This window comes from Melanostigma gelatinosum, assembly GCF_949748355.1.
Source record: "Melanostigma gelatinosum genome assembly, chromosome: 21".
Taxonomy (NCBI): Eukaryota; Metazoa; Chordata; class Actinopteri; order Perciformes; family Zoarcidae; genus Melanostigma; species Melanostigma gelatinosum.
This window is the reverse complement of record NC_136654.1, coordinates 14921802-14933927: the sequence shown is the minus strand read 5'-3', so window position 1 is coordinate 14933927 and position 12126 is coordinate 14921802. Positions and strand designations below refer to the sequence as shown.

Below are 12126 nucleotides of genomic sequence, written 5' to 3'. Positions count from 1 at the left end.
GGACAGCGACGTTAAAAAGAAAAGCGTGCAAAGCTGCGTCACAATCACGAAGGCCACTTTTAACGCATATTTATAAAGACCAGGATGAATTTAATATTCGCAACTTCTGCGTTTCATTCCAACACGCGGAAAAAAATTAAGACTTATCTCGCCCAAAATACACAACAAAGCTAAATACTTACCGGACATCTTACGTTTCAAGCGGAGATCACAATGCAGACAACAGGCAGCTCTTCTCATGTATTCTGCTTAAAAACTACCGGACGAGAAACAGGAACAGCAATTTGACAGGAGAAAACGAGAAGTGTTTCTCTTAAATTCATCCCGTATTCTGCAGTTGAACTAAACTAAACTCAGCTCGTCGGCCGACCCGAGTCCGTGTTGTGCAAAATGATCCATCGCACCTGGCTGGGACATTTCTGTGACCGGTAACAAGGCCCGCCCCTCGGTTGTCGATTGGCTGCATTGAAGTTAATTGGGGGTATTTGATTGGACGACTGCTATGCCGATCGATTGACAGCGAGTCAGGACTTTCAGACAGAAAAACATGAGTCATTACATTCAGATTCTAGTGAAAAATGAATGCAACACAATGCACACAAATTAATGTTTATTAAATGACTCCCAATAAGTAAAGCATTTATCATATTTTTTATTGTAGTTTGAGATGGCTTTCAGCATCAGGTCTGCCTCTTAATGAGAATAGAATCACTTCCTTAAATCTCATTTATATTTAGAAACTAATTGAGATATTTGAAGGAAGATCAGTTTCTGTCCCAAGATACCTTCTCCCTCTGCTCCAGTCGTACACACCGACTAGGAGGGAGACATCAGTGCATCTTCTGGGAGAAAAGCTAGTTTCTTCTCAATCGGAGACGACAAACTTTGATCAATAAATACTAAATGTGAACGAGAGGCCCTGCAGGAAACCAGACTGCTGGCTCTGAAAACTCCAAGTGGACTTCAGATGATTTGCATCTCAGGAAGTCCAACAACATCTGAACATGCAGAGAGTAATATTAAAAACAAAATGTAGCGCACAAAGCAGTGTTTTATTGGTCAAAGGTTTCTTGGCTTCCAAGATAACAGAACAGTATCACAGAGTAATACAGGAAACTGAGTGTAGGTATCAGGTCTGCTTCCTCGGTTTGAGTTTAAAGACAGACCGTCATGAACACACTCAGCCTCTTACTACACGGCAAAACCCCAAAATGCATCATGGTTTTCCCCGAGACCAGCAAACTCACAAATCTAATGTGCACTGTCATCAAACATTTATATGATCCTTCGGATGTCGCTTTTATGGTTCTGAACTCTGTTTTACTGATATATTTTTATCCTTCAGGGGTAATAAAAAGCATTATTTCCTCTCTAAACGCAGACGATCTTGTGATATTCTTCTGGCAGCTCGGATGACATCTTCAGTGTTGACTTTATCTCCAAATTCGATCTCCCTGTGTTCCAGAAGAATTCCCTGTGAGGATAAAAAAAAAAAAAAAAGGTAGTACCTGCATTTAATTATAAAACTGACAAAGTTTGACTGTACGAGGTTTTACCTGCTGTCCTCGTCCAATGACGAAGACCCCACCGAGGACAAAGCCCTCTCCCAAAACGTTTCCCATGAAGCCCTTCCTAAAGGCCCGCAGGCCATTCATCCACACTCCGACACGCAGGAACGCAAGGAGACCCATCTTCCGCTCACGGGGCCCATAAAAACGCCTCTGCAACGCAAGCAGACAAACAAGAAGCCTTGAATCATTCATGCAGACCTAAACGGATTTCCCACAGATCCTGAATGACTCAGTATCAGAGGAGAGGGGAACGGACCACACAATACACCGATTCATTATGAGGAAAACACAACAAATCCACCTTTTCATCCAAGAAGATCTCCCCCTTGAAGTACTGTCTGAAGTTCTGGACCTCGGTGCCGACATCCTCCTTCACCACAGCGTACAGAGGGACCCCGAGCTCTTCCAGCTCGGGCTTCAGAGAGGACAGCTCTGCAGCCTCCTGCAGCCAACAACAACAACACATTACAGTCATTCAGCAGACGCTTTTATCCAAAGAGACTTCAGCGATTCAGTCACTTTTCTACACCATAGGCACAGCTACGGGAGCAATTTTGGGGTTAAGTGTCTTGCTCAAGGACACTTACTAGCGGAGCCGGGGATCAAACCGCCGATCCTCTGAAGGACGGCCCTGCTCTCCACTTAGCCACAGTTGCCCCACACATCACCGTGTATGTGCTACAAAAACACTGCACATAAACACCAGACCTACTGGTAAATGTCAAGGTGTTTTATGATACTGGTTGTATTTTTACATAACTTTAAAAAAAGTTTTGTTTCAGTTGTTATTTCTTAAGGATCCATTTTATTCCCCATTTTGTTTGGTCTCTTCTTCAGCTGCAGCTCGTGAGTTTTCATAATTGATGGAGTGTGTTCATATTGTTGTGCAACTTTATGTCGTCTTGGAATTTAGTGCTGTGGTGGCATTATGCCTTTTATAAGACTTCCGTCTCCCATCGTTGCTGTGCAATGGTGGACCAAGCTAGTTCCCCCTCTGAGGATTAACACAAGTTAAATGTAGTGTTATCACAAATGTGTTGCACAAATACAAGCGGAAGGGGAGCTTTAAAAACCTCTTAAACCCACCGGTTGATGCTGGCTCAGCCATTAACCAACTCATGCCATGCAGCATTAAACACTGTTCAAACCCACAGAACTTTAACAATTGTAGTGGAGAGCCCAAAGTTGCCAAAGACACCAAATGTTTCAGGATGGATTGAAATGTTTATAAAAGCATGCAGACGGCACAAAACACATTTCCATTTGATGGAGCAGTGAAGAGAAAAGATCCATATGAGTTATTAATCCCTTTTCATGAAGCAAATTCATAAAACGTTTTCGTAACAGGAGAACACTGGACATACGGACATGACATTACCTCTCTGCACAAAAATCATCCAGGTCTGCGCACTGCCATGATGACAGCCCCGGACCGCTCCCACAGAGACCTCGCTTTCAGGGTCCGTGTGTCTGAGCGAAGAAATGAGGCGAAAGGGCAAAAAGAGTTGCGCAACAGAATAAACGCATTCCAACGGAACAATCGCTCCTTTCAGCACACAGACGCACATATTTATGAAATAACTCTCACATAACGTCTTTGGAGGACAAAAACAAACTTACCTCCTTTCAAAGTTTTCAGTTCGGCCTCCTCCAAACGCTCGAGTGTTGCCTTCAGCGGCGGAGTCAGAAAAATGTCGGTTAAATAGTTCATCACACCGGTGATGAGGCGTACGACTGCAGCCACAGCGCTGCCGATTATTCCCATCGCCATGTCTCTTCTCTGCCCCGCTCAATGCATCTCTTCCTCAGCGGCTCCTCTTGTGAACGCACCGCAGATAAACGCGCATTTAAATTCCAGCTGCAGTGATTAAGCGCAGCTGCGTCTGATAAGTGACGCCGCCATCGAGTCTGCGGCGGTGAAGGCAAACTGCAGATAGCGACAACAACAAAACAGTCATTTTGGCCCTTCTCCTGCAGGTCAAAGGTGACTGGAGGAAATGTGCACCGTCATTCTCCAAAAAATATCTCACAATGTCGAAATGAAAATCAGTGTTGCAATCTGCATTATTTGAAAGAAAAAGCAGTGGATTCATCTGTTCTGATTTAATCAAACAGAATAACTTCACAATTTTTGAACCGATACACAGAAATAAGACTGATGAATAAATACAAGTATTGGTGATACATTTATTTATTATTCTCACATCAAATTACACACATGCTGCAGCCATAAAATCATTTAAAAGTTCCGTAAAAGAAGGATCATCGGACGACACTGTTGATCACTCATGGTCTGCTTCTTGATCTTCTTACTGAAAAGCAACACAACACAATATTTTACAATTCATTCAACACTGAAACTATAAAAATGACACCTGTCTGATGTGTACAAGCGGTTGTTTGTGGGATGTTTTTAACATTATAAACATAAATAATGTTGTCCATGATTCTACCTTCTCCTGGACGTGCTCTGCCTCAGGAGGAGGGTTTTCAGGCTCCTCTTGTGGTATCTCGCTGGACGCTGTCTCCTCTACTGTTACGTCACCGTCAGCTGGAGCCGAGCTATCAGTGGTTTCAGGTGAGCGTTGCCCGTCTGCCACCTGAGATGAGGCGGACAGAACAGCTCTGGTTAAGCATTAAACAAACGTGTCTTTGCATTTCTATCTCTTGATTCTGTTGTCTACAGTTTGGTCCTCAGACGAATCGCCGCTGCCTCCCTCTGGACTTGTTTTTTCTTATTTGGTGAGAATAAGATAATAACAATCAGACACCTTTTCCTGGTCCTGAGGAGGCAGAGAACCAGATTCCTGAGCTTCCTCTGGTTTGGGATCTTCGCTCTGTGGTGCTGACTCCAACTTACTGGTTTCATCTCCGTCAACCTGCTGGTGAAAGGGTGTGAGGTAAAGAATTAGTATCTGCCTTTTTTCACCCGGACTCCTGTATTTTCTTCACCTGAACAGATGTGAAATTTAAGGTAGAATGAACATCCTCTTCCTCTCCTCAGCTGTTGTTTTCTGTCGTCATATGGCCTTTAAAGTTGAATCTAACGTCAGCTGTCTTTGCCCTCAAATCTTCTTCGATCTGTCATCTTTCCTTGCTCTTTATCCTGCATCTCTCGCATCCTCAAACTAAATCCTCATGCACGGAGCCATTACTTCATTACCTTCTCTGCGTCTCCAGGGGCCCAAGGGCTGTGTTTGTCGTGCTGCTCTTCTGGACTTAAGTCATCAGCGTCTCGGCTGGGAGTCGAGCGTAACGCTTCAGTTGGGTCCGCTTCTTCAACCACCTGCAGAGATGTGCGAGACAGAAAACATCATAGGTGTTTTGCCATATGATAGCTACTTTTTCATTATCTGTTTCCTTTGTTGTTGTATATCGTGGTACTGAAATGGTATGGATGTAATTTGGCCACAACAAGTGTCTCATCACCTTCTCTGTATCTTCGTCAACGTCTTTCTCTTCTGTCTGATTGGGGGTTGCAGTTTTCTCTTCCACACGACTGTCACTCGGCTCCACCTCTGTTTTCTCTTCTTCCACTTTGTCTTTTTCATCAGGCATTTCTGCAGACTCCTGTTTGACCTCCTGCGGTTCAGCTTCCTTTTCCTGAGCTTCAGTTTGGTGTTTGTCTGTGTCCTGCTGGTTTTCTGGATCAGAGGGCTTTGGTTTCTCTTCTGTCTCAGGCGTGTTGTCCTCAGCAGCTCCTGTTGTGGCTGACGTGGGCTCATCATGCTTCTCAGAGATCTGTTGATGTGACGATGTTAATGTGCTCTTCAAGGATTGTTGCTCAAGATATCATGTAAAGTGTGTAAAAGATGTACTCCAATCGGATCACATGTAGTACATTAAAGTGACGACTGAACCTAAAAATAACTTCTCAAAACAGGGACAGTATGGGATCATTCGGCTTCAAAAGACTAATTGAAACAAATTAATATCTGTCCAGCAGAACAATAAATCTGGGTGAGAAGGAGGTTTAGATAAACAAAGGTAAATGGAGGTTCCGTTACATTATCTCTTTGTAATCATAGTCTAAGTTAAAACAGATATTTTGTCACACAGCATACTTTTGTTTTTGACTCTTCCAAGGCCTCACTGATCTTTCGCGCCTCCTCTCTGGCCTTCGCCTGCTCCTGCAGCAGGAGCGCCAAAGTGGCCTTTTTCTGCAAATAGAAAAGTGTTACAACAATAAGGTCTGTGACTGAGAAAGAGGGTCCAACGACACCGTTTTAAAACCCCCTTAATACCTGTAGTTTTACCCCAAAAACAACACCTTTTAAGGCGTTTCATTTGTAAGTTCCTGAGGGAGCCATAGATTTGCAGTCCAAGCTAAAGGTAAAGGGTGACTGAGTGTTTAGCCACAAGCTTTACAGCGCTCAGCTTGAGGAGCTTAGACGGTCTAAGCTCCTCATCCTTCACCGCAGTCCTCAAAACCTGAAGATCAGGGCTTCGAGGTATAGTGGCAGTAAAGGTATGAAGTACTAGCGGTTTAATAGCTAGCAATTTTCTCTATAAATGCATTGTGCTTAGTTTTATTTCCATCATATCTTACCTCTTTTATATTATTGTTTATATTCTATATTATAACTAGTTTATTCCATTGTATTGTTGTATTCTTTGCAGTCCTGAAATGTTTGAGTCCTTGTTCAACCATGTAAAGTACTTTGGTGCTGTGTTTTTAAAAGTACTATATGAATAAAGTAAAGCTTACCTCTGTCTCATGTACAACATTTGAGTTGAACTTGTAGAGCCAGTGGGCCAGGTACTGGACGGGGTTCACAGGACGCTGCTCGGCCACCTCAGCCAGTCCGTCTGCCAGACATTTACCCAAATGTGTCTTTATATACTTAGAGTCCATGTTTTTATCTGCGTGAACAACCGAAACACAACTTAAATTGACTTTGTGAATGTTGTAAACGTGAATAATACAGAATGAAAAGTGAGCAGATTTTTTTGTTACCTTACCATTAAGCTCCACAGTATATCTTTGTATTTTTTACTGTGTATTATTTATATCGTGGGCGAAATCGAACAACTTAATTTAACTAATTTAGCAACAAAACAAGGAAATCGCCAAAACAATCCTTCTTCACGGATCGTCCGGATGTATCGGTTGTGTCTTCATGGTAACGGTGTCACCCTAATGCTGCCCTCCGTTCTTTAAAAGTGGTTCCTACTACCGTCAAGACAGTAGCTGTAGCTAGCTGTGTCCCAATTCAGGGTCTGCATCCTTCGGAGGACCCAGCCTTCGCGGTCTATGTGAGCCGGGTCCTTTGAGGACTGCAAAGGCTAGACCATGCGGTCTCCGAAATGAGACGGCCTACCCTCCAGAGGACTTCCTGTTTGCGTCAACAGCTGTTCCCGCCCCGCAACCCTCTTGCTGCTCCCGTCCCTAAAATCCCTGCTCAGCAGGATTATAAATATATATACATAATATAAATACATTAAACTAAAACCTATTCAGTATATATACTGGAAAGGTTTTAGTTTAGTGTTTTAATCCGTTTTTTTAATCATATATTCAATAATTAATTCATAGATATTTTTCATAATATTGTTTTTCTATATTAATAATAAGTTAATTAAATCAGTTACTAATAACTCATTTTCAATCAGTTATAGTTCTTGTAATTCAATTTATTGATCAATAACTTTATTTAATTTCATTCACACATATATCCTAAAGCAGAGGAAATCAATCAAGACAGTTAACATTAACAGCAGCAAAACAAATGTCAGAAAACGTGTTTATTAACTTGCAGTAACACATGTGCATATACTTTATATTTTCTAAATAAGTTGCCCCCCCCCCCCCCCCCCCCCCACAGGCACATTTTCTCCAAAATTGTCCAAATCACATTGAGAAAATGATGAAAAGAGAAACATTTATCAATAATGTTCACACAGGGATGAAAACTTAGAATATTGACAATTTTTACACAGCAGAATATATAGATATTCACATAGAAATCATTTACATGTATGTCTTGTGTTAATTTAAATACATAAAATAAAAAGGTGACAGTCACAACTGTCATCTCTGAGACAGCAACATGAACACATGAGAAGGATCTACTGGTTGTGTTCTTAGTGAAGGCTTTGTACAGGATGAGAGCTCATGTAACTGTAACCTTAAGTACAGGCAGAGATGCAGTATTTCTATTACTTGTATTTGAAATACGTATTTCAATTGCTTTGAGTATTTTGTAATTAATATTTGATAGGGCCGATACAAAATCGAATGTAGTTTGTAACAAAATACTTTAGAGTGGAGTAATTTAGTATTTAAAATACTCAAAATACTTTCTCCACCAATCAAAAAACAGTTCACGAGTTCAGTCTTCAGATCTTCAAGTTCAACAGATTGTCTGTCAAGTTAAATATTTTATCTGAGTGTGACAGATATCAACTATAGCTTGATGTATAACTTATGTCTGGGTCTGGCTACATAGCCTATTGTACATGGTGATGGTTATAATATCAAACTGATCGATGCTAATGACGCTAGCATGTTGTCTAGGCTAGTGCATAGCCAGTGTTTAGCAAGTTAATTTATCAGTTGAGTAGCTAGCTATATAGGAAGAGGGAGATTTGGAGCTTGTATGTTCATGATAACCTTATCAAGAGACGTCTGACCATCTAATCTCACTGTATTACAAGTTATGCTGTATCTTCTCAATGTGAATGTCATGATGCCATATCAATTACTGGCAGATAATATAGTTCACAGTTAGCCAGGCTATGACAAATGGACATGCAGGCATGTCCATTTCTTAAAAAAACATTAAATATCCAATTTATTTTATTTAAAAGGCATATAGTGAAAGTATTCTTGGTTTTATTATTTCATACATTCTACAGTTGGCCAGGTGGACAACATGTCTGTGACTGTTCTTCCTTTTTGTGTGGTTCACCAGAGCTTTGTGTACATTATATATAATTATATCATATAGCCCAAGCCCAAAAGTATTTCCTATATTTTAAATACAAAATACATGTATTGTATTTTGTTACATTTTCTGGCACCAGTATTTAGTATTTTATTTTGATACATTTATTTGAGGGGTATTTTGTATCAAAATACATTTTGATGTATCTTTGCCCATCTCTGAGTACAGGATGGTCAAAGGGAGATATTACAAATGGACTAATGTCTTAATTCAAAGCTACGGTTGCTGAATGTTTGTCCATCGTTCTCTCCTCAGCTCCTGGCTCTCTGTCACAAAACAAGAACAGAATCAGCAAAATACTCAAATTCAGTGTATTCGTGTAATTCATCTTAACGTTACCAGATTTAAAGTGATATTTCAGGTTCACAACCTGTCTACCTGAGCTCACGTTGGTCCGTTTATGTACATGATATAAAGTATAAATCATCTGTAAAATCATCACAAACTCAGTGAGATATTATTCAACCTCTGAGGTTTGAAAGTGAAGTTATTAAAAGTACTACGGTCGGATGCAGGCAGCCGAGCTGCCGGTAATAGCGATGCAGCCCCTGAATTGAGACACAGCTAATGTTGATACTACTACTATTACTAGCCTACTACTAGCCTACTACTATTACTACTACTGCTACTGCTACTGATACTACTATTACCACGACTTCTACTCCCACTTTTACAAAGGCCAGCGCCACTTGGACTGTTCCGCCTCCCCCTCCAGAGTGGTATGTTCCGCCTCACCAGGACCACAGAGAAGTTGTTCTGACTTCCAATTAAGCCCCAAAACACGTGCTGCTGGCTTTGTTTTGACTGCTGTGTGGGTCCATTAACCTGTAAGTACGTTAAATTACATATTACTATGATTTATGCACAGCATGTTCATCACTTGTATTCTGTCATTACTCATTTTTAAACAGTTGTATTCATATTTGTCAATAGTCTGCAAGTTTAGTATGTGTTTAATATGTCCATAAGTTAGTATTTGTTGTTTCCACAGTCTTTAGTCATGGTATCCAATTTGTGTTATATAAGCAGACAGCTTGATCGTTAATTGCTGTCAGTTGTTCACTATAATGGGATGATTTAGTATAGCTGGAACCATTGTGGCCTCATGGTTCCACCTTGTGGTAGCTACTGACAATGTCTGTGGTTTTTATTTTGTGTTTAAGTTCTCCTTTTTCAGAAACACATACTCACAAACTAAATCTATATTCCTGTACACTCTGTTGCCAACTCAGCTCAAGTTTATTCTAACTGGAAATTCTGCCACTACATCTACTACTACTACTACTACTACTACTACTACTACGACTACTACTACGACTACTACTACTACTACTACTACTACTACTACTACTACTACTACTCAGTTAAGAACTGATGTCTTGGTGTTGTTGATGATTTCATTATGTGGTCTAATGTCTTATGTACAGTGATTCTGAGGATTCATTAGTTTGAAAAAATACAGTTGAAGAAGCTGTATTTGTTCTGGTTGTCTGAATGAGGAGATTTCTGCCGTAGAAAGATTTATAGAAAATAAAAGTGCATCAATAAGATGTTTTTATTATGGAAATTGAATGTTCTGACATTTTCTTTTTCTTTATTTCTCTGAATTTGTGGAACTGTATGTTATGATTTGTCATGTGGCCATCCTGGTTGTTGTTGTTTTCCAGTGTCTTGTAAGCCCATATGGGTTTGGCACCATTTATTGTGCTGGACACTCAACTCAGCTACTATTACCACTACTACTACTACTACTACTACTACTACTACTACTACTACTACTACTACTACTACCACTACTACTACTACTACTACTACTACTACTACTATTACCACTACTACTACTACTACTACTACCACTACTACTACTAATAATAATATTGTTATTAATAAAAACAACCATCAATATATTGATTCATAGATCAGTGATCTAATGTCATCAATGCATATCTTCATCTCCATTTCCATACAAGAGCTCTTACTTCCCTCAGAGATCAGTAAAGAAACTGTTCAATCCCATTTTAGTTGCTTTTTGTGAGTTCATATAAAAGTTACTGATTGTGTTCAACGGGCAAATAATATTTTCTCATATTGATCACAGGCGTCAGTCAAATCCAATCGTAACAGACTTTGACATCAGCAAATATCGTATAGTTGTCCAAAGAATCAATTTAATATCATATTGTGATGGAACTTGTGATTCACACCTCTACCCCCACAACAGCAAAAGTCCAACAACGGACTGAAAGATTTAAAAAACTAGTTTACTACACACATACTGAAATACTGGGCTTATATACATACAATATAATTTGCATGGAATAAAGAAAATAAATTAAAGTAAGATAAAGTAGACGCAAACAAAAGAATACATAGAAAAAAGATTTGCCCTTGGACAGAATTTTGAGTTAATAAAAAGCAGATTTGGGAATTATCATCAACCTTATCACAGCTCATGGGGGAAATAAGAGACTTAGTGCCTTTTTCTTTTAGGTTGACGAAGGACTTAGATAGAATGATATATGAATGGTGAGTAATCAGAGCAATTGAGCAATATTAAGAAGACTAAGGTCATTAAGGTGACATTAAAACAGCGTACAGATGTCCCAGAATTTACCCAGACAGACCAGCACATACACTGTATATTTAGCTTGCCATCCCATCACAAAGTTAGATCCACTGTACCAGAAGCAGCACTTAAATCCAGCAAATCCTCCAGATGATTTTGTGTCAGCAGTTAAACTGAATGTCACCAGAGGCAGTTTTAACCCCGTGATAACCCAGACACACGAGTAGACTGTGGAACATTCTTCTTTATATCTGTTTAATATCTTTGATAGTGACAAAGCCATGGCCACATTTCTTCAGTATTTAATGTGTTTTTATTTGCACCCTGTCCTGAGACTGGGACAGTTTTCTCACCAGGGGGAGGAGACGGTGGGGAAATTTGCAGCAGGCTCAGTTTCCCAGAATCCGATGACACCAAGTTAACATTTGTAATCACAGATATCATTTTCCTCGTATAATCATACTACACAGCTTTCAGCCAAATATAGCTTTCACATTGACAGGAGGACTCGCCCAATCAGACCGGGTGCAGTCGTGTCCCTCTCACTGCACGCACAGAGCTTAATCAAGCAAATGCAATCAAAAATCTGCATAGTTTGACCTTTTGAAAGCTTCGCTTTAACGTCATTGAGTGGATTGTTTTTGACATTTGTCAGCAAAAGTATAAGATACTGGTCCTGACGCAGTGTTGGCCCCATGAGCAAGCAACTGTTACTCTCCTCTTACACTTACACATTAATCACAAGAGAGTGTGTGAAGAACTGGCATTTTGATATGATGTCCACACTTCTTTCAAGATGCATTTATTCTTCTAACAAGGAGAGATCAAACGTTACATCAATTATAGACAGATACAGTATGATGTTTGAATAAAAGGACTATAGAGAACATTAAAAGCTATTATGCTGCCCTCTGGTGGTTGTATCTGCACCAGACTTTATTTGGGTAATACAAAATAGTTCCTTTACTTTTATTAGTTCTAAATAGTGGGATTTTTTTAAGGAACATTTCTTCATAGGAAGTAGAGTTGTCGTTCTTCCGCA

General features: G+C 40.0%; 2 protein-coding genes across 5 annotated transcripts; both read right to left on the bottom strand.

Moving 5' to 3' along the window:
- Positions 1-1033: 1033 nt before the first annotated feature.
- Positions 1034-3502, bottom strand: LOC306794725 (peroxiredoxin-like 2A). Its single transcript, XM_079292911.1, has 5 exons — positions 3192-3502; positions 2950-3041; positions 1873-2013; positions 1557-1721; positions 1034-1474 (listed from the first exon to the last, which is right to left on the bottom strand). The coding sequence occupies exons 1-5, from the start codon at positions 3340-3342 to the stop codon at positions 1361-1363; spliced, it is 663 nt and encodes a 220-aa protein (XP_079149037.1). The 5' UTR covers positions 3343-3502; the 3' UTR covers positions 1034-1360.
- A 245-nt stretch (positions 3503-3747) lies between these two features.
- dydc2 (DPY30 domain containing 2) lies at positions 3748-6829 on the bottom strand. 4 transcript variants are annotated; one of them, XM_079292981.1, is made up of 8 exons: positions 6529-6829; positions 6280-6434; positions 5636-5731; positions 5001-5312; positions 4735-4857; positions 4343-4453; positions 4025-4171; positions 3748-3883 (listed from the first exon to the last, which is right to left on the bottom strand). In XM_079292981.1, exons 2-8 carry the CDS (start codon positions 6424-6426, stop codon positions 3881-3883), a joined length of 939 nt encoding a protein of 312 aa, XP_079149107.1. In that variant the 5' UTR covers positions 6427-6434; positions 6529-6829; the 3' UTR covers positions 3748-3880. The 4 variants fall into 4 exon arrangements, with proteins under 4 accessions (XP_079149107.1, XP_079149108.1, XP_079149106.1 ...); XM_079292982.1 differs by having other exon boundaries at positions 6280-6457; positions 6534-6829; XM_079292980.1 differs by having other exon boundaries at positions 6534-6829.
- Positions 6830-12126: the final 5297 nt, after the last annotated feature.